Source organism: Salarias fasciatus, chromosome 10 (assembly GCF_902148845.1).
Source record: "Salarias fasciatus chromosome 10, fSalaFa1.1, whole genome shotgun sequence".
Lineage (NCBI taxonomy): Eukaryota > Metazoa > Chordata > Actinopteri > Blenniiformes > Blenniidae > Salarias > Salarias fasciatus.
The window spans coordinates 21,944,322-21,962,488 of record NC_043754.1 but is presented as its reverse complement, the minus strand read 5'-3'; the positions used below and the strand labels follow the sequence as shown (position 1 = coordinate 21,962,488).

The 18,167-nt window shown below is 46.8% G+C and overlaps 1 protein-coding gene and 1 pseudogene across 1 annotated transcript; one reads left to right on the top strand and one right to left on the bottom strand.

The window, feature by feature from the left end:
* Positions 1 to 2,853: 2,853 nt before the first annotated feature.
* On the bottom strand, positions 2,854 to 5,315 carry LOC115395777 (kelch-like protein 10). The gene is made up of 5 exons (XM_030101421.1): positions 5,194 to 5,315; positions 4,580 to 5,063; positions 3,747 to 4,361; positions 3,488 to 3,637; positions 2,854 to 3,261 (listed from the first exon to the last, which is right to left on the bottom strand). The coding sequence occupies exons 1-5, from the start codon at positions 5,313 to 5,315 to the stop codon at positions 2,854 to 2,856; spliced, it is 1,779 nt and encodes a 592-aa protein (XP_029957281.1).
* Positions 5,316 to 7,326: 2,011 nt separating this feature from the next.
* LOC115395776 (uncharacterized protein K02A2.6-like) lies at positions 7,327 to 10,731 on the top strand (annotated as a pseudogene).
* Positions 10,732 to 18,167: the final 7,436 nt, after the last annotated feature.

Below are 18,167 nucleotides of genomic sequence, written 5' to 3'. Positions count from 1 at the left end.
TGGTAACCGGCACGTCCTCGTGGCCATGGACTATTTTACGAAGTGGCCCGAGGCGTACGCAGTTCCTGACCAGAGTGCCTCCATAACCACCGAGCGGTTAGTCAAGGAGATGTTTTGCAGATTCGGCGTGCCGGATGAGCTCCACAGCGACCAGGGGTGGAACTTTGAAAGCCAGGTCCTCGCAGAGGTCTGCAGGCGGCTGGGACTGACAAAAACGGGAACCACACCGCTCCACCCCCAGAGCGACGGGTTGGTGGAACAATTCAACACCCAGCTTGCCATCCTGGTGGAGGAGGTGCAGTGACCCTGATGGAGGGCTGAGGACTGGTGGAGGAGGTGTAGCAACAGGAACTCTGGTGGTCTGGCTGCCTGTGGCCAGACTGTTCCAGAGCTGCTGTCTAGAGACCACCTCCTCTGAGCTGCTGTTCAGGACAGAGTGGGTATTTTTCAACTTGGCCTGGTGTTTCACAGATCTAGAGATTTGCTGCCATGTTGTAGGATGGAGAAGGCTGTTGGGGTCAGTCCAGGTACAGTAGAGTAGAGTATTAAACCCAAACTGGGAAATTCTTTGCACCATGGATACATCTTCAGCATCGACCCTCCTCCACATGTCTTTTGTCCCTCGGTGCTTCACCAGCAGACCATCAGTGGCATCCTTCATCACCTGTGTCCACCGACTGTGGTCCAGCACATGAATCAGGCAGGTGGTTCAGGTCTCTGCTGGATCTCACTGCCTGTCTCCTTGAAAAACTCCATAAATACATAAAGAACAAAGTCAATGGTTCATTTTCATTTGTCAATATTTAGTTGTGTGTTGATTTTATAAGTATCTGATTGGAGGCTCCTAAACAGCTTCAGGGTGATGGACTTCAGGCTGAGGCTCTGAGGGATCCTGTAGGAGATGCCAGAAGGACCCCTCCTGAAGGAAGAAACTAAAGCCCGTCTTCATTATTCTCTAAATAAATTAACAACGCAGAGAAGAAATAAACAGTATTTGTTATGTGAAAAAGTTCTTATAACAAAGTCAAACACTGTAAGTAGTCAAGTAAACTCAACACATCACCATTACATCTGAAACCCTCGAATTCAAAGATCCTGTAACCAGATCCTAAAGCTTTCACTGAAATAAAAGTATATGAATAGAAGCTAATAACTTTTTAAACCAAAAGTATCAGATGAAAATATACAAAATGAAAAGTACTTCACAGATTTACCAAACAAATAAAAAGAGTTTATTATATATAATGAAGAAATGTGTTGATACCAAATCAGGAATAAGAACACAGACTGTATGTCATCAAATCTTTCTGATTTCATTATTTTGATATTTCTAATCAGAATTGTGCTTTCAGTACCTTAACTTTGTACTTTTACTTCTACTTGACTGGCATTGTTGTTGTTTTTATTGATAAAGTCAGACCTCCTCACTCGCCAGTGTTTTTCAGTGTGATGGAGACTCCTGTGTTGTAATCTGCAGTAACTTTACCTGATTTATTTGTATATTCAATTACAACACACACTTCAACAGATAAAAATGTGCCTCAATGTTGGTGTCGTGTCTTTTTTCTGTTCTCTTTTGAAGTTAAAGCTGCACTGGGATAATGAAGGCCTACACCAGGGGTGTCAAACATAAGGCCCATGGGCCATGACAGGCCTTCAGAAGGCTCCAGTCGGGCCTGCCAAACCACAAAGCAAATTGTAAAAATATCAAAGTCAGGATTAATGTGAACAAAAGCTGCAGGTGATGCTGCAGTGAAAGCGAGCTACCTGCTCAGCATCTTGTTGTCAGAGTGAGCTTCTAAAACCAGACATCATGCATGCAACACTTTTCTTTTTCAACATTTCACTGCATTTTGCTGCAGAAGGATTAGTCATAGCTTGCTGAATATCACTGAGATCAACATGAAGTCTGTCTGTCCTGTGTGTCTTTCTCCACACACCTCACACCTCGTACCTGAGCGTGAGGCTGAGGCAGCCCGAGGTGTGACGTCAGGAAGAGGGTGACGACCAGCAGGAGCAGGAAGGCTGAGAGGCTGACCCAGAATGCCTTGAGTGGGATGTCCACACAAACCTGTACCATCAGCCTGAACAGAGGCTGAAGTCATTGACCTTTAACCCAGCCAGTCATGCGGCAGATGTTGGTTTGTGATGTGACACAACTGGCCGTAGAAAGAACCACAGCAGCCGTCTCACCTCACCGTGCTTCCTCCCATCGCCTCCAGCTCCTCACCATCCTGTGTCCCTTCACGGCTCCTCACTCGGTCTGCTCCCCTCTCCGAGCCACCGGCATGACCAGCATGGACTGAGACTCGGCGCACCGAAGCAGCTTCTCTTCGTCCCAGGAGTCCTTGGATTTTTTCACAAGCCTAATTTGTGATGTCTCTTTAATAGTCATAATAATTGGCGTGATTGGTTTGTGCTCAGGCATGACTGAGCAGGGCTGATGTCCTTCTTTGGCTATGTGTGTATTGAAATACTTTAATTTTTTGCATCATAACGACCACATCTTCACGTCCAAAAGTAAGAAAACCAGAGGCTGCTGTATCTACAAAAAAAGGACGAAGTTCCTTCTGATGCTGTCCACAAATTCAGACTGAAAAGTTGAGAAAAGTAACCCATTAGACACCTGTTTCACTCAAGATGCTTTCTTTTTATTATTTCCTATGCAATACGACGAAGGCTGTCAGAATGAATCTAATTATCTCCACCAATTAATGCAGGACTGTCAAAAGATTCATTTTTCAAATTGTGGGGAATTTAGGTTATGGTCAGCAAACTGAAAATTTCTTTTCAAGATGAAAATATGATTAATCATGGCTGTCTTTTGACAGCCCTTGTGGAGGGTGGTCTGTCCTAAATGGAACCAGAAGCGTCAGGTTTGTCGTCAGGTTTGTCCTCCTCCTCCTCCTCCTCCTCCTCCTCCTCGTCCTCGCCCAGTGGACAAAGCGGCAGGCTGTCCCGATCTAAGATGTACTGGTGCATGTTGGGGAATCCGTCCACCACGCAGCAGCTCAGCGCGCTGCGAGGGAACAGCAGGTCGCGGGCCTCAGACCACTGGTTCAGCGTGCGATCGTAGCTTTCCACGGCGCTGGTGACGCCGTCGCTGCCGTAGCCCCCAACAGCAAAGATGCGATTGTCGAGTACGGCGATGCCAAAGTTGCTGCGGCCGGTTCTCATGGGGGGAATGGCGCTCCAGCTGTGGGTCTCTGGATTGTAGACATCCACGCTTCTCAGACGGTTGTCGCCATCGCAGCCACCCACCTTAGAACGAAAAAAAAAAGATATATTTAAGCATGTAAGCTCACATAATTCTTTTCATTCTCAATTATTTAAATAGATCATTTAAGGAAATCCTGTTTTTCTGCAACTGTGGTCAAGAAAAATCCTATTATTGGCTGGGATTTAATGCCTGGCTCATCCAGGCTCTCACACTTCATGTGTGTGTTTTACATGATGCCTGAGTGTCAGCTCTATTTGGTCAACTTACTGCATAGATGAGGTTTCCCCAAGTCACGACGCCAACTCCACTGCGGCGACTGCTCATGTCTGGAATCCTGGTCCACTGGTCGGTCTGCGGGTTGTAGTACTCAGCCGTCTGCAGGCAGTCGGACCCGTTGAATCCTCCACAAATATAAATCTGAAACCAAAAGAAGTCGTTTTACCTTTGAGGCCTCAAATGTGCCAATGTGTGCAAGATAATTATTCGTGGACATTCAAATGTCCAGCTGCTCTGTGGAGTGGCCCACCTTCTGGTGGAGGACGGCGCAGTTGGCGTCGCTCCTGCATTCGTGCATGGGCGCGATGCGGTTCCACTGGTTGGACTGGGGCTGGTAGTACTCGGCAGAGCTGAGACGTTCGCGGCCGTTGTGGCCCCCCAGGGTGTAGATGAGCCCGTTCAGCACGGCCACGCTGACGTAGCAGCGGCGCGAATACATCGGCGCCATCTCTTGCCAGACGTACGTGACGGGGTCAAACCTGCGCACGCTGCTGAAGTACTGCGCTCCGTCGAAGCCGCCAATGTAGTAGAGGAATCCATGGAGGAAGGCGGTGCCGTGGTAAGCACGGGGGTGCTCAGCACTGTCTGTCACGTCCACCCAGCGGTCCACCTGGTAGTCGTACGCTTCCATGCTGTTGGTGGGACCTGTTCTGCTCCAGCCTCCGGCGGCCAGCAGGATGACGGCGGGCAGGCGCGGCCGAGCCAGACGGTTGCGGAAACCAACGTCAGCCTGGTGAGTCTGGAGGTACTGCTGCACCCAGGAGGCCTTTCTGAGCAACGCCAGGCACTGGGAGTCGTTCGCCACCAACTCGTTGGACAGCATGTTCATCGCCATGTATTCGGTGCTCATCAGACCCAGACGAATCTAAACAGCAATGAAACAGCCACAGGTTCAGAATACTTGCTGTCAGTTATCTCTATTTGTCTGTCAGCCAGTTAAGGATGAGTTACAACACATGATTATGTCTTCCTGAAGAGTCTCTTCAAACTCAGTTTATAATCATGTATCTGCTCAAACTTGACTCAGACACTTCAACACAGAGATATCAAGGAAAACACACAGGTTCACGCTGACGACCGTACCTTTGACATCAGGCTGTGGAGGTGTCTTCCTCGCTGCATCAGCAAGCTTCGGATCCACTTCATGATGCCCTCATACACCGTGCTCTCTCTGCTTACATTCAGGTCATCTCTGCCGATTAAATCACCGAGTTCCAGAGCCGTGAGCTGCAGGAACTCCTCCGAGGAAACCACGTCCTGGAAGTGATCCACGATGTAGCAGTAGGCCTTAAAACACAGTTCGGTGCAATAGTAGGTTTTTGAGAAATGCCACATCCTGATGCAGGTGTCTGGGCCGAGACGCTCCTCCAGGAAGCGGCTGCAGGCCTGTATGATGTGGGTTATGTTGAACTCCACAGCCTTGATTATCAGGTCCTTCACATTGCCTGCGCTCACAGGAACAGAGCCTGTGTATGAGAACTTAATGATGGCCTCCATAACCGCAGGAGTTGTGCCGGTTATATCATAGACCCTCTGGTCTGCCTTTGACCACTGGATGAAAAGAGATCTGACGGAACAGCCGGGATAAAAGAGAAGAAGAAAACATTTGTTGGTCTACATTTAAAGTCTTGAGTCAAAACTGACAGTTAAAATTCAAAACCATGAGGGAAAAACATTGTTCCTCTGCCTCCACTCACCTGAAGTATTCAGAGCAGCTACACATGATGACCTTGTGAACTGGAAATTCAGCATCCTGGACTCTGAGGACCGCGTCGCAGAAAATCCCCCCTGAACGGAGTCTGTCACGAACGGAGCTCATCTTGGACGGGGGGTCCCTGACCTCTGCTGCTGAATGTCTATGAACGGAGCACAGCACAGACTTGTTTTGGATGCCGTTGCTAAGCAGCCGTTGCTAGGCTGAACAAGATGACAACCAGCCTGTACTGATTGAACTGAAACGTAATAAAGTTAATATATTTTAAATTAACAAAACAAATGCAAACGAAAAATGCTGCAAATATATAAAAGCACACACAAAAAAACCAAAACAACTGCAAGAGAAAAGCGCTGCAGATTCAATCCACAACGGAAGTGCACCAGGTCACTCCAAGAAGAAGAAGAAGTAGAAAGTACGGAAGCCCTAAAAGGACATGGACAAATACTTTTTCTTTTTTAATCTCCTCCATTTTGCCATTGCAACGAGTTAATTTCAGTGGGGTTTTTTTTCGAGATCTCCAGTCACTTTTCTCGTTTTCTCAAGAAAACGGCAATCATATTGTTGTGTTCTGAACTGCACTGTTTTGGCCTGGTTGGGCTTCCGTAGTACAATGGGACGTGTCTGGGGGCATTAGTTAGCGACCCCACCTTTTTGTCTGTAACCTGTTGGCAACTGAGAAGTAAAGTCCTCCGTGTTAACCCGAAACTCATCTCTCCGTCTCCTTCAGTATGTAAGTCCAAGTCTTGTACAATCCGTATGGGACATAACAATTAACTGGCGACGAGGGTCGGCGAGTCTGCGCGTCTGGAAGTGTTTTTTCTGGGGTGTCGGTTGTTTGCTACCTAGCTTAGCCTGAGCTAGCGTTGCTTCTGCACGTCTTGTCGGGAGATCGGCACTGTTTTTTTTTGTTTTGTTTTTTTTTTTTTGCGAAGGGGGAGGAAGAAAAAGGAGCAGCAAAATGCCGCTGACAGGAGCATTTGGCTCATTTGATGAAACTGTGGAGACTTGGAGTGCTTACACTGAACGGTTTGAGTTTTTTGTCGTAGCTAATGACATTAAATCAGACAAAGTGGTGGCAACCTTCCTCAGTGTTGTTGGTGCTAAAACATTTAGTTTGCTGAGGGACTTGGTCCAACCACATAAGCCGAGTGATTATTCCTACGAGGAGATTGTGAAAACACTGACTGGACATTTTAGCCCCAAGCCATTAATCATAGCAGAGCGGTTCAGATTCCACAAGAGGAATCAAGAGGAGGGTGAATCCATCACACAGTACGTTGCAGTGCTCAGAAAGATGACAGAGCATTGTCAGTTTGGTGCAGCATTAAACGACACTTTGCGTGATCGGCTGGTGTGTGGACTACGGAGTGAGGCAATACAGAAGCGCCTGCTCACAGAAGAGAATCTCTCATTCAAGACAGTGGTAGACACTGCTATATCCATGGAGCTGGCTGCCAAGGAAGCTATGCAGTTAGGGGCTACAATGAGAGTGCACAGCGTAGCCACTACCTCTGCTCATCAGAGAGGTGACACAGAGGCATGTTACCATTGCGGAAAACAGGACCACCAGCCAGCAGACTGCTGGGCGAAGGAGCTCCGATGCCGAAGCTGTGACAAAAGAGGTCATATTGAGCGAGTCTGTAGAGCTAAAAGAGAGAAAGCAACGAAGGACACTTACAGAGAAAAGGAAAAGACAGGTAAAAGAAATACAGATGGATGGAGGTCAAAGAAGAAACTGCATGCGGTGAGACAGGAACATACCAGCAGCAGTGAATCCAACTCAGAAGAGGAGGTACCAGTAAAGGTGTTGACGGTAAAAGGAGGCACAGCGGCCTACAGTGTCACCCCACAGTTGGAGGGACAGCCGATTAAAATGGAAATAGATACCGGGGCGGCAGTATCGTTGATGTCAGAGAAACTGTTCAAGAAAAAGTTTACTCATACGCCACTGACCAAAGCAAAAATCATCTTAAAAACATACACGGGTGAGACTGTGCCCATGGCTGGCAAAGCAGACGTCCTTGTAGAACTGAACGGACAAAAAGCGACGCTTCCACTCTATGTGGTCAAGGGAGATTACCCAGCACTGATGGGCAGGCCGTGGCTGGAAGTAATGCGTCTAGACTGGAGGGCAGTCAATGTGGTGTCAACGGCGCCTACCAGACTATCAGTAGTTATGAAGCGGCATGCAGCTGTGTTTAACGACGAGCTGGGGAACATGAAAGGAATCACCGTCAAACTACAAGTCAAACCCGACACCAAACCACGCTTTATGAAGGCCAGAACTGTCCCCTACGCACTACGGCCAAAAGTGGACGCGGAAATTGAGAGACTGGTCAACATAGGAGTCATGGAACCAGTACCCCACAGCGAATGGGCCACCCCGGTGGTCCCGGTAATCAAGAAAGATGGATCAGTCCGCCTGTGTGGGGACTTCAAAATGACAGTGAACCCTGCGCTGACTGTGGAACAATACCCCCTCCCAGTGATCGAGGACCTGTTCGCGAGGTTGGCTGGGGGAAAAACATTCAGTAAAATAGACCTGAATCAGGCCTACCTCCAGATGTCAGTTGAAGCAGAGTCACAGGAGCTCCTTACCATCACCACCCACAGGGGGCTCTACAGATACCGTCGCCTGCCGTTCGGCATCACTTCAGCCCCAGCAGTGTTTCAGAGGGCCATGGACCAGGTCTTGAGTGGTCTGTCTGGCGTACAGTGTTATCTTGACGATATCCTGGTGACTGGTAAAAACGAAGAAGAACACCTGGTGAACCTGGAAAACACGCTGAGGAGACTCAAAGACTATGGCCTACGTGTTCGCGAGGACAAGTGTGACTTCTTCAAGCCGGCAGTAGAGTATCTGGGCCACGTCATTGACGCAGACGGACTTCACACTGCACCTTCGAAGGTGACCGCTATCACCGACGCCCCTGCTCCGGAGAACGTGGGACAGCTGAGGTCCTTTCTTGGACTTCTTAACTATTACGGCAAGTTCATTCCACATCTGGCTACGCAGTTGCAGCCCTTGCACGAGCTGCTGAAGGCGGGAAACGCCTGGTCGTGGTCAAAAGAGTGTGAGGGGGCGTTTAACACGGCCAAATCAGCTCTGACAGACAAGACGGTGTTGACACACTTCGACCAGTCCCTGCCGCTGCAACTTGCCTGTGACGCATCCCCATATGGGGTGGGGGCTGTTGTGTCCCACATCACACCGAGTGGTGAGGAAAAGCCCATTGCGTTTGCTTCTCGGACATTGAGCAAGGCAGAAAAGAACCACCCACAAATAGAGAAGGAGGCGTTGAGCATCATCTTTGGAATAAAGAAATTCCACACATACCTGTACGGAAGGAGATTTACGTTGCTGACGGACCACCGTCCCCTGACATCCATCTTTGGTCCACATACGGGAGTGCCGACTCTGGCAGCAAGCCGCATGCAGCGCTGGGCGTTGCTCCTCAGCGCACACGACTATGACATCCGGTATCGACAGTCGGGGGCTCATGCCAACGCGGACAGTCTGTCACGGCTTCCCCTTCCTGAGCAGCCCAGGAACAGAGAACAGACTATTTTCTACTTTGAGGTGGTCGAGGGTGCTCCTGTGACAGCTCGCCAGGTCAGGAAGGAAACAAAGGGGGACCCCATCCTCTCCAAGGTGCTGGACCGAGTCATGAGGGGGGACATGTCACGTGTCCTGAGAGAGCTACACTCAGGTCACTGCGGCATCGTCAGGATGAAGGAGTTAGCCCGCAGCTACTTCTGGTGGCCTGGGTTAGACAACGACATCGAGTCAAAAGTCAAGTCATGCTCATCATGCCAAGTAATCAGAAACATGCCAAGTCTCGCACCGCTACACCCCTGGGACTGACCAGCATCCCCCTGGCAACGTATACATTTAGATTTTGCGGGGCCCATCGAGGGAGTGATGCTGCTGGTGGCCGTGGACGCACACTCAAAGTGGCCAGAGGTGGCGGTCATGTCAAATATCACCTCGGAAAAGACCATTCAGACACTCAGGGAGATGTTCTGTCGATTTGGCCTACCAGAGCAGGTGGTCACGGATAACGGGCCCTCATTTGTGTCTAAGGAGATGGAAGATTTCCTGCAAAGCAACGACATTAAGTACATCCTCTCCAGTCCATACCACCCCTCCAGCAATGGACTAGCGGAGAGAATGGTGCAAACGGTGAAACATGCTCTCAAAGCATCCAAAAGTGAGTCTCCCCTGAAGCAACGGCTTGACACCTTCCTCCTCAAGTATCGCAATACTCCCCACACAACGACTGGAACCTCACCAGCTTACCTTCTCATGAAGAGACGACTCCGGACACGCCTTGACCTATTGCGCCCAGCCACACCTGAAACATCTGTTCACGAGAAGCAACAAAAACAGGTTGATCGGCGAGCCAAGAGGTCTAAAGACAGACAGTTTAGCGTGGGAGATGCCGTCCTAGCCCGCAACTACACCTCCAAAGAAAAGTGGACCTCCGCCACCGTTGTCCAGAAAACGGGGCCTGTTTCATACCATGTCCACACCCGAGACAATCAGATGTGGCGGAGACAGGTGGACCAGTTACTGCCAGGTTCCGCGACACCCCCAGCTGTTGTGACCACCGAGGAACTGACACCCAACCAGGGTAGTTTCTCGCCCACAGTAGCTGTGCCTTCACCACCTGCAGAGCCGGAAGCGCCTGAGTCTGCAGACCCTCCGGTGTTCGAGTCGACACCAGAACCGGTACCTGTTCCAGAGCCGAGACGCAACCCTCCCAGGGACAGGAAACCTCCAGAGCGTTTTAGGTAGTCTAGTGCCAACCCTGGGAATAAGGGACAGAATAATGCCCTTTGGGTTTGGCGGGATGTTGAGGCAGTCTACCCTCACTCCCTTATTAACCATAGTTCAGGTTAATGTTGAGTAGTTATGAGAATGTGGACATTATCATTAAAGGGGGAGGAAATATGTTGTGTTCTGAACTGCACTGTTTTGGCCTGGTTGGGCTTCCGTAGTACAATGGGACGTGTCTGGGGGCATTAGTTAGCGACCCCACCTTTTTGTCTGTAACCTGTTGGCAACTGAGAAGTAAAGTCCTCCGTGTTAACCCGAAACTCATCTCTCCGTCTCCTTCAGTATGTAAGTCCAAGTCTTGTACAATCCGTATGGGACATAACACATATGGCGAACCGGAAATCGCAGTCTTTCTGGACAGCGACGCTCCGCTGCCACGGACCACAGACAGAGGTGAGTTCAGCGTGATGCACGCTGATCAAGAGCTATCTGTCCAGCATCTGCACAGTGGAACTGCGATATTTAGCCTCCTGAGGCAGGGACCTGTGTGTTTTCTAGTGTCTGACCCAGACTGTGTGTGTTCTGGAGCCTTGATGCAGGCCAAAGAACTGCAACAACCACCCCAAATTCACCAGATCAGCTTTCTGCACTTATGTAATCATCAAATACTACAGTTTCCGTGCCTCCCATCCTGACAACCGTGCTGTTCTGGTGTTTTTTTCAGCTATACACATCTAGCAGAATAGTCACTTTGGCCATAGCCACATTACAGGAAAAAAAAAGTCGTTTGTTGACAGAATTATCAGTCCAAGGTAATGTTATGTTACAAGAGCAATTTGGCTGAAACCTGCTTCAGAAACTTTAGATGTATTTGGAAGTCTGAAACATCCAAATTAAATAAAACACATTCACTGATGTTTTGTCTGAATTCATCGTGAAACAAAAAAGGCAAACTCTTTGCTTATGTTCTTTTCTTCACAAAATTAAGTTGAAATGAATCAATTATGACACAGTAAATGTCAAATTGGGACTTAAAATGAACCTTCCTGAATTGAACAGATGCTTGATGCTGATTGGGAGAAGATTCTGCTTCGTTACAGCTTTAACAGGCATTTTCCTATTGATAACAAGTAAAACACCCAAGACTGCTTCCCAATTATATATTATATTAATACGGTATTTTAGGGCTTGTTCAGTGGTGTTTTCTTTTATAATTTCAGTTTTTGTTTTTACTGTGGCAGGTAGACCAAGATGCTGGTGGGATGAAGGATGAGGAAACCCTGTCAAAGTCTCTCTCTCATTCTGGAGCCGTGTGGAGGCCGGCTTTACGCTTTCTGCTGTGTTTTCTCTTCTTCAGTTTCATTCAGTTTTATTTTCATGAAAAACTCTTGTCAGTTCCTGAATAATTCTATTGCAGAATATAATTGTCAACAAAGATTCTATTTTGTATTAAACTGTTTCAAACACAAGCCAGTCTTTTGTAATATCTTCCAGTCAAATTATATTGATTCATATCTGTGATTTCATGAATACTGTTTTCTGCTGCTCTTAAAGCATTAAAGATACCAGAGAGACTGTTGTACCCTACCTGTACAGAGCCCAGCTACACCTCGCAGTGAAGTTGTGTGTAGTTTTACAACCAAGAGCTCAGAGTCTGCAACAAAGACCGGAGAGAAGGCGAGGATGCAGGGCTCAGCAGTTTATTTACAAAATGTAAAAAACTTCATGGATTTTCAGTTATCATTGGTGTGCATGTATGTGGTGTGTGTGAACTAACTACAACAAAAAACTGTGCTACTGAGCCCACATGGGTGGCGTGCACGGGGCATCAGCCAGCCGTCGATATGTGTTTCTGAGAGAAGCCTCTGGCTGAAGAGATGAAGAGGAATGTCAGTGTTCCCTATCAGATGAGAACACATCCCTGGTATCCCTAGTAAAATCCCTGGTAAAAACTGACTCACTCAACAAATCAGTCAAAACAAGAGATTGAATTCATACAAATTTATGGATCTTAACTGCAAGGTGGCCGTGGTGTCGATTTGGCTGTACCATAAACTGAAATGCCTGGTTTTAGGTTTCAAGTTAACCATTTGTTCCGTCACACTGTTGCCACACAGGTGTAAGATTCAGATAAACCAGCTGACATCGACCTTTATTAGGCTCTGTCTGACATCTTGGTTGCTTTGATGTGAAAATCAAAATATCTACAATACTGATTTACATTCAGGCACTTTTTGAGACTTTCCAATAAAAATAACTTGTTATTTAACTTGTCCTGATGATGGACCATGGTGCTAACAAGGTCACCCCCTCCTACACCCCCCCCCCATGGAGATAATTTTGTGTCTTTATTATTCAATCAATCAAAAAAGGTTTTGCAAACAAAAAAGAGAGTTGAGACCAAAAAACATAAAGTTGCAATCAAAAAATAAAAGTTCAATCAAATAGAATAAATCTGAGAACAAAATTATTTAAGTGGCAACCCCACCAATTTTTTTTGACATCAAAACAGAAAAAAAACTTTGGTTTTGAATTGTGAAGTTTTGCTTGCAAGCTCAAAAGTTTTGGTTTTGAATTGAAAAGCTTTGGTTGCAAATTCAAAAGTTTTGGTTACAAATCCAAAACTTTTGGTTACGAATCCAAAACTTTTGGTTACGAATCCAAAAGTTTTGCTTGCGAATCTGACTGAACCCAATGGGCGGGGCCAACACTGGTGGAAGAGAGAAGAGCTCCTATTGGTCGCTTTGACCTCGCTCCTCCACCGCCTGTCTCCGCGCTGTTGCTGCTGCTTCCGCATTGGTAAAGGCCAGTAGACATTGCAGGCTTTTTTCAATCTTCCCCGATTCAGAGACCACACACTGGAAGACAACAGAGGACAGATCGCACCAGATCTTCCTCTGCTGATCTTCTAGCGTGTGGTGTCCTGTGGAACACACTAGAAGATTCTTCATTAGAGAATCGGCTCCTCGCTCTTCAAAATCTCGCGGAGTCAAACTTGATTTTGAGCGTTTTCCCTTCAGTCCTATGTTTACATTCATCTCCACTATTAATAATAAGCGAAGAGCTTATTCCCTCACGTCATTCATTCATATCGGCTCCGTTCTTTCAGAGCACCCCACCCCCCATCCCGTGCGCGTGCAGCACGGAGTGTTTACTGTCAGAAAGTTTAAATGTTCCAGTATAGACGAGGGGAACATACGTAGTTTGACATCATTTTCTTATCATTTACCCCGTATTTGATAATAATTTAGCTCATTCATGTGTGTTTATTTCTTTTTTTTACGTTCCACTCCAGAGAGAAACAGTATAGAAATAAGTTATCGCAATCTGTGACGGACAAGCTACTTTTTTTAAAATATCACCAAATAGCTTAAATCATTTTTTTGTCCCCAGATTGAATGGTTTAGACCAGAATTAAAATGCATTGATTAGGAAAAAGTTTCATTATACGTCCAAGTCCTCAGAAAGTTGTTTTTGCAATTCTTTCGTGATGGTTAATAATGGAGATGAACTGAAACATTGGGATTATTGCAGGACTGGCGAGATGCAGATGAGTGAACCAGATCTGGGTTTGGGTCTGAATGAAATACAGTTCATCCAGGAGCGATACAGTTATTGAGGAATAACCTCTCGTTTTCTGCACTACTGAGCTTTTCTGTTTCACTGTCATATAGTGAATATATTTCAAAGACATATATTCATGTCTCCAGCTCTGACAGCTGAGAGGGGATTTTTTTTTCAACACCTCGGTAAAACGGAACTGTTCGGCCAATCAGGGAGCTTTATTCTGAGGGAGTTGACAGGTCGGCTCTGAGCTGATCGTCTAGCAGGGCACCGCACACCACAGGATTTGCGATCGGAAATATTAAACATGTTCATTATCTACGATCTCGGCTTCCAACGCCTCTCGAGCGGTTCCGACTGGAAAAAAAAAACCTCTCGGAACACACCGCACACTACAGGAAGATCGGACCCGAACTCATTTACATACTCCTGACAATCACACCTTTGGCATCATTCGGGAGGAGAAAACCGGGACAAAATTCGGCCCATGGTTCGGGCATGGATAACTGCCAATAATCCTGTAATGTCTACTGGCCTTTACCAATGCGGAAGCAGCAGCAACAGCGCGGAGACAGGCGGTGGAGGAGCGAGGTCAAAGCGACCAATAGGAGCTCTTCTCTCTTCCACCAGTGTTGGCCCCGCCCATTGGGTTCAGTCAGATTCGCAAGCAAAAGTTTTGGATTCGTAACCAAAAGTTTTGGATTTGCAACCAAAACTTTTTGATTCAAAACCAAAACTTTTGAGCTTGCAAGCAAAACTTCACAATTCAAAACCAAAGCTTTTTTCTGTTTTGATGTCAAAAAAATTGGTGGGGTTGCCACTTAAATAATTTTGTTCTCAGATTTATTCTATTTGATTGAACTTTTATTTTTTGATTGCAACTTTATGTTTTTTGGTCTCAACTCTCTTTTTTGTTTGCAAAACCTTTTTTGATTGATTGAATAATAAAGACACAAAATTATCTCCATACCCCCCATCCTCTGTCACTCAGCTGGACTCCTGCCTGGATGAGATAAAGACTTGAATGAGTGAAAATTTCTTGCAGCTCCAAAACAGAAGCCATTCATATTGGCACTCCTCACCAGCTCCTCTGTCATTTCCTCTGTCTGCTTTCTCGGCCACAACTTTCCCCTTTCTCCCTCCGTTACTAATTTGGGTTTCAGGTTTGACCCCCATCTTAGCTTTGATCATCATATATCTCACATCTGCAACACCTCCTTCTTTCAACTCTGTAACGTTGCCAGACTCCGGCCATCTCTCTCCCGTCCCGCTGCTCACCCAGGCTGGACTACTGTAACGCTCTCCTCATCAGGATCCCTGGCAAGAGCTTCCACAGGCTTCAGTATGTTCAGAACAGCGCTGCATGGGTCCTGCTGGGGGTGCGTAAACATGACCACATCACCCCCATCCATAATTGAACTCTTTGAAAGCATTTCAAATGCAATGGACAACTGAGAATTCACTGTCAGAGCGTTCATAGACTTGAGAAAAGCATTTGACACTGTCCATCATGAGACATTACTCAATAAAATGAATAGATATGGAATAAGGGGTACTGCGCTCACATGGCTAAAAAGCTTCTTTACTAATAGGAAGCAATACGTGCATTTAAATGGAGTAGATTCTGATACCCAACTGATTACATATGGAGTCCCACAAGGCTCTGTTCTTGGCCCCAAGCTTTTCATGCTGTATATAAATGATATCTAACAAACCCTACAATACATACCATACATAATTCACAATCAAACTAAAGCTCTATTTTTTGTTGTTGTTGTTTTTAATTAATCAATTAATTAATTCATTTATTTATCAATTATTTTTGTTTGATTTGTTTTTCGTAACCTATTTTTGTCCATTATCTATTCTTAGTACGTATTCTTAGTATTATTTATTCTTAGCGACCTCACAAAGGGGGAGAGGAATAAAGAAAAAGGAGGAGAAGTGGATGGAAAAAGAGAGGATGGGGAAAGGAAAGGGAAAAGATGAAGGGAAGAGAGAGTAGAAGAAAAAGGAAGGGAAAGAAGGAAAGGGGAAATAAAGTGAAAACGGAAATTAAAAAAAGGACAAAAAAAAAAGAAAAAAGTGACTCCCTTTGTTATACTCTATCTGGACTGTTGTCTTTGGTTTGACTTTTGTATAATGTTTTTTTTCCATACAGCAGTGAGGTAAAGGACGGCAAAATAAGCTTCGACTTCAGTCAAATAACATTTTAATAGTTCCAGGTTGATGGAGGTCACTCCACCTCTTTTGAAGAAGGATCCAGTCATAAATCCAACACTAGTTGGTTTTAATAAACTTTGGGATTACTTTGAGGAGCCCGAAGTTTCAAACTCTGTTCAGCACATCCCATCAGACTGTGGAGCTCTCCTTCCTTTTCTTGGTGGCCATGTGTCTCTGTCAGAGGATCACCTGATCTTCTCGGTGGCCGTGGTTTGCCCCCGCTGTGCGGACCTTGACGTTACTGTGTGGTTCAGTAAGGAGATCTGTGGACTCAGAGGTGAGCTGCTCTGATCCCTGGAAGTCTCTGGATCTGTGGCGGATGTCCAGAGGTCCCAGTCTTCAGCTCCCACGCCAGGAAACAGACCAGAAGCATAAAAGTGAGTCCAAATATGATATTTATCTTACCAAGTAACCCCCCAACAGAAAACCAGCCACTCGTCGCTGCAGCGCTCCTCCTCATAACTTTAACAGAAAATGCTGCATGTGTATAAATGTGCATAAATGTAAACATGCTGCATCGTTCTGCACTGTGAAAACTGTGTGAAAATATATGTTACATGTTATGTATATTTTATTTCATACACTTTTTTCTTTGCTTTTTGATTACTTGCCTCTGAAAACATATATTGTGTTCACTTGTATTTAGAAAAAAAAATAATTAAAAGCCACCCCCCCCCCGAAAAAAAAAAAAGCCACAAAACGTGGAAAGTCATAAAATAAACCTCAAATGCTCCTCAATGTCCACTCAATGTCCAAAGTTTCGCCCCCACAGTCTGAGGCGCACGTCCCCGCAAGACTGAATGGGCCAGCGGCAGATAATTACTCGCAGCCTGTAAACACCCACAGTCCTCTGGTCCTCTGGTCAACGCTGCGTCTCCTGTCCAGCCCGGCAGCTCTGTGGAAAATTAATCCAGCGATTCCAAAAAACGCAACAAAGTTATAATCCCTCAGGCTCAGACCCCACTGGCAAACACTCCAGGCTGTTACCTGATAGTAACGTGCAAACAGCCCGCGCGCCGGCCTGCCCTTCCCGTGACTCTTTGCGGCTTTGACGTCACACTCCCCAGCTCTATTCAATTCAATTCAGTTCAATTCAGCTTTATTTATGAAGCGCCAATTACAACATGGTCGTTTCTAGACACTTTTACAGAGAAAACAAGGCTCGATAGGACTCTTTCTTCAGCTTGACGGCAGCCCTTATTTCCGGTGTCCACCACCGGGTTCGGGGTTTGCCGCCACGAGAGGCACCGGAGACCTTACGACCACAGCTCCAGGCAGTTGCTTCGACAATGGAGGTGGAGAACATGGTCCACTCGGACTCAATGTCCCCAACCTCCCTTGGGACATGAGAGAAGCTCTCCCGGAGGTGGGAGCTGAAAACCATGCTGACAGAGGGTTCCACCAGCCGTTCCCAGCAGACCCTCACAACACGTTTGGGTCTGCCAAGTCTGTCTGGTTTCCTCCTCCGCCAGCGAATCCAACTCACCACCAGGTGGTGATCGGTCGACAGCTCTGCTCCTCTCTTCACCTGAGTGTCCAAAACACGCAGCCGGAGGTCAAATGACACGACAACAAAGTCAATCATCGACCTCCGACCTAGGGTGTCCTGGTGCCAAGTGCACTTATGGAACATGGTGTTCGTTATGGACAAGCTGTGACTAGCACAGAAGTTCAATAACAGAACACCACTCGGGTTCAGATCAGAGAGGCCGTGCATCCCAATCTCCCCCCTGACCTGCCACCTTAAAGTGGTGGGGGAGTTTGAGTGCCCGCGTGATCCCAGGAGCTATGTTGTCCTGGACTTTATGCCCCTGGTAGGGTCTCCCATGACAAACAGGTCCTGGGTGATGGGCCAGACCAAGGGCAGGCCAACAGCCCTTATGAAAACATTAAAATCGAGGTCTGTTACGTCACCCGGGGCCCTACCCTGGAGCTAGGCCTAGGGTTGGGGCTCGCAAGCGAGCGCCTGGTGGCCGGACCTTTGCCCACGGGGCCCAGGGCTCAGCCCGGAGGAGGGACGTGGGCCGACCCTCCGGTGGACCCACCACCCGCTGAGGGAATCGTAGGGGCCGGGTGCAATGTGGATTGGGTGGCAGCTGACGGCAGGGTGCCCGGCGACCCGATCCTCAGACACGGTGACTAGCTCATTTAAATGATTATTTATATTATATTTTCCAGAAATGACAAACTCTGTTTTACATAGATTTAAAGAGAACCTGCTTTTATCAAATCATTTTTTTCAACTGTACAGTGATTATCTCTAAAAGCTGCTGCAAATTCTCACCAGTTATACTTGTGTCATCTGCAAATATTATAAATTTCACAATTTCAGACACTTTGCAAATGTCATTGATGTGTAGTATGAACAGTTTAGGTCCCAACACTGA

Coding starts and splice junctions, on each gene's coding strand:
- LOC115395777 (XM_030101421.1), bottom strand. CDS start 5,315: ATGAGCTCCGTTCGTGACAGACTCCGTTCAGGGGGGATTTTCTGCGAC. Junction 5,064..5,193: donor AGCTGCTCTGAATACTTCAG/GTGAGTGGAGGC, acceptor CTGTTCCGTCAG/ATCTCTTTTCATCCAGTGGT. Junction 3,638..3,746: donor GCGCCGTCCTCCACCAGAAG/GTGGGCCACTCC, acceptor TTTTGGTTTCAG/ATTTATATTTGTGGAGGATT.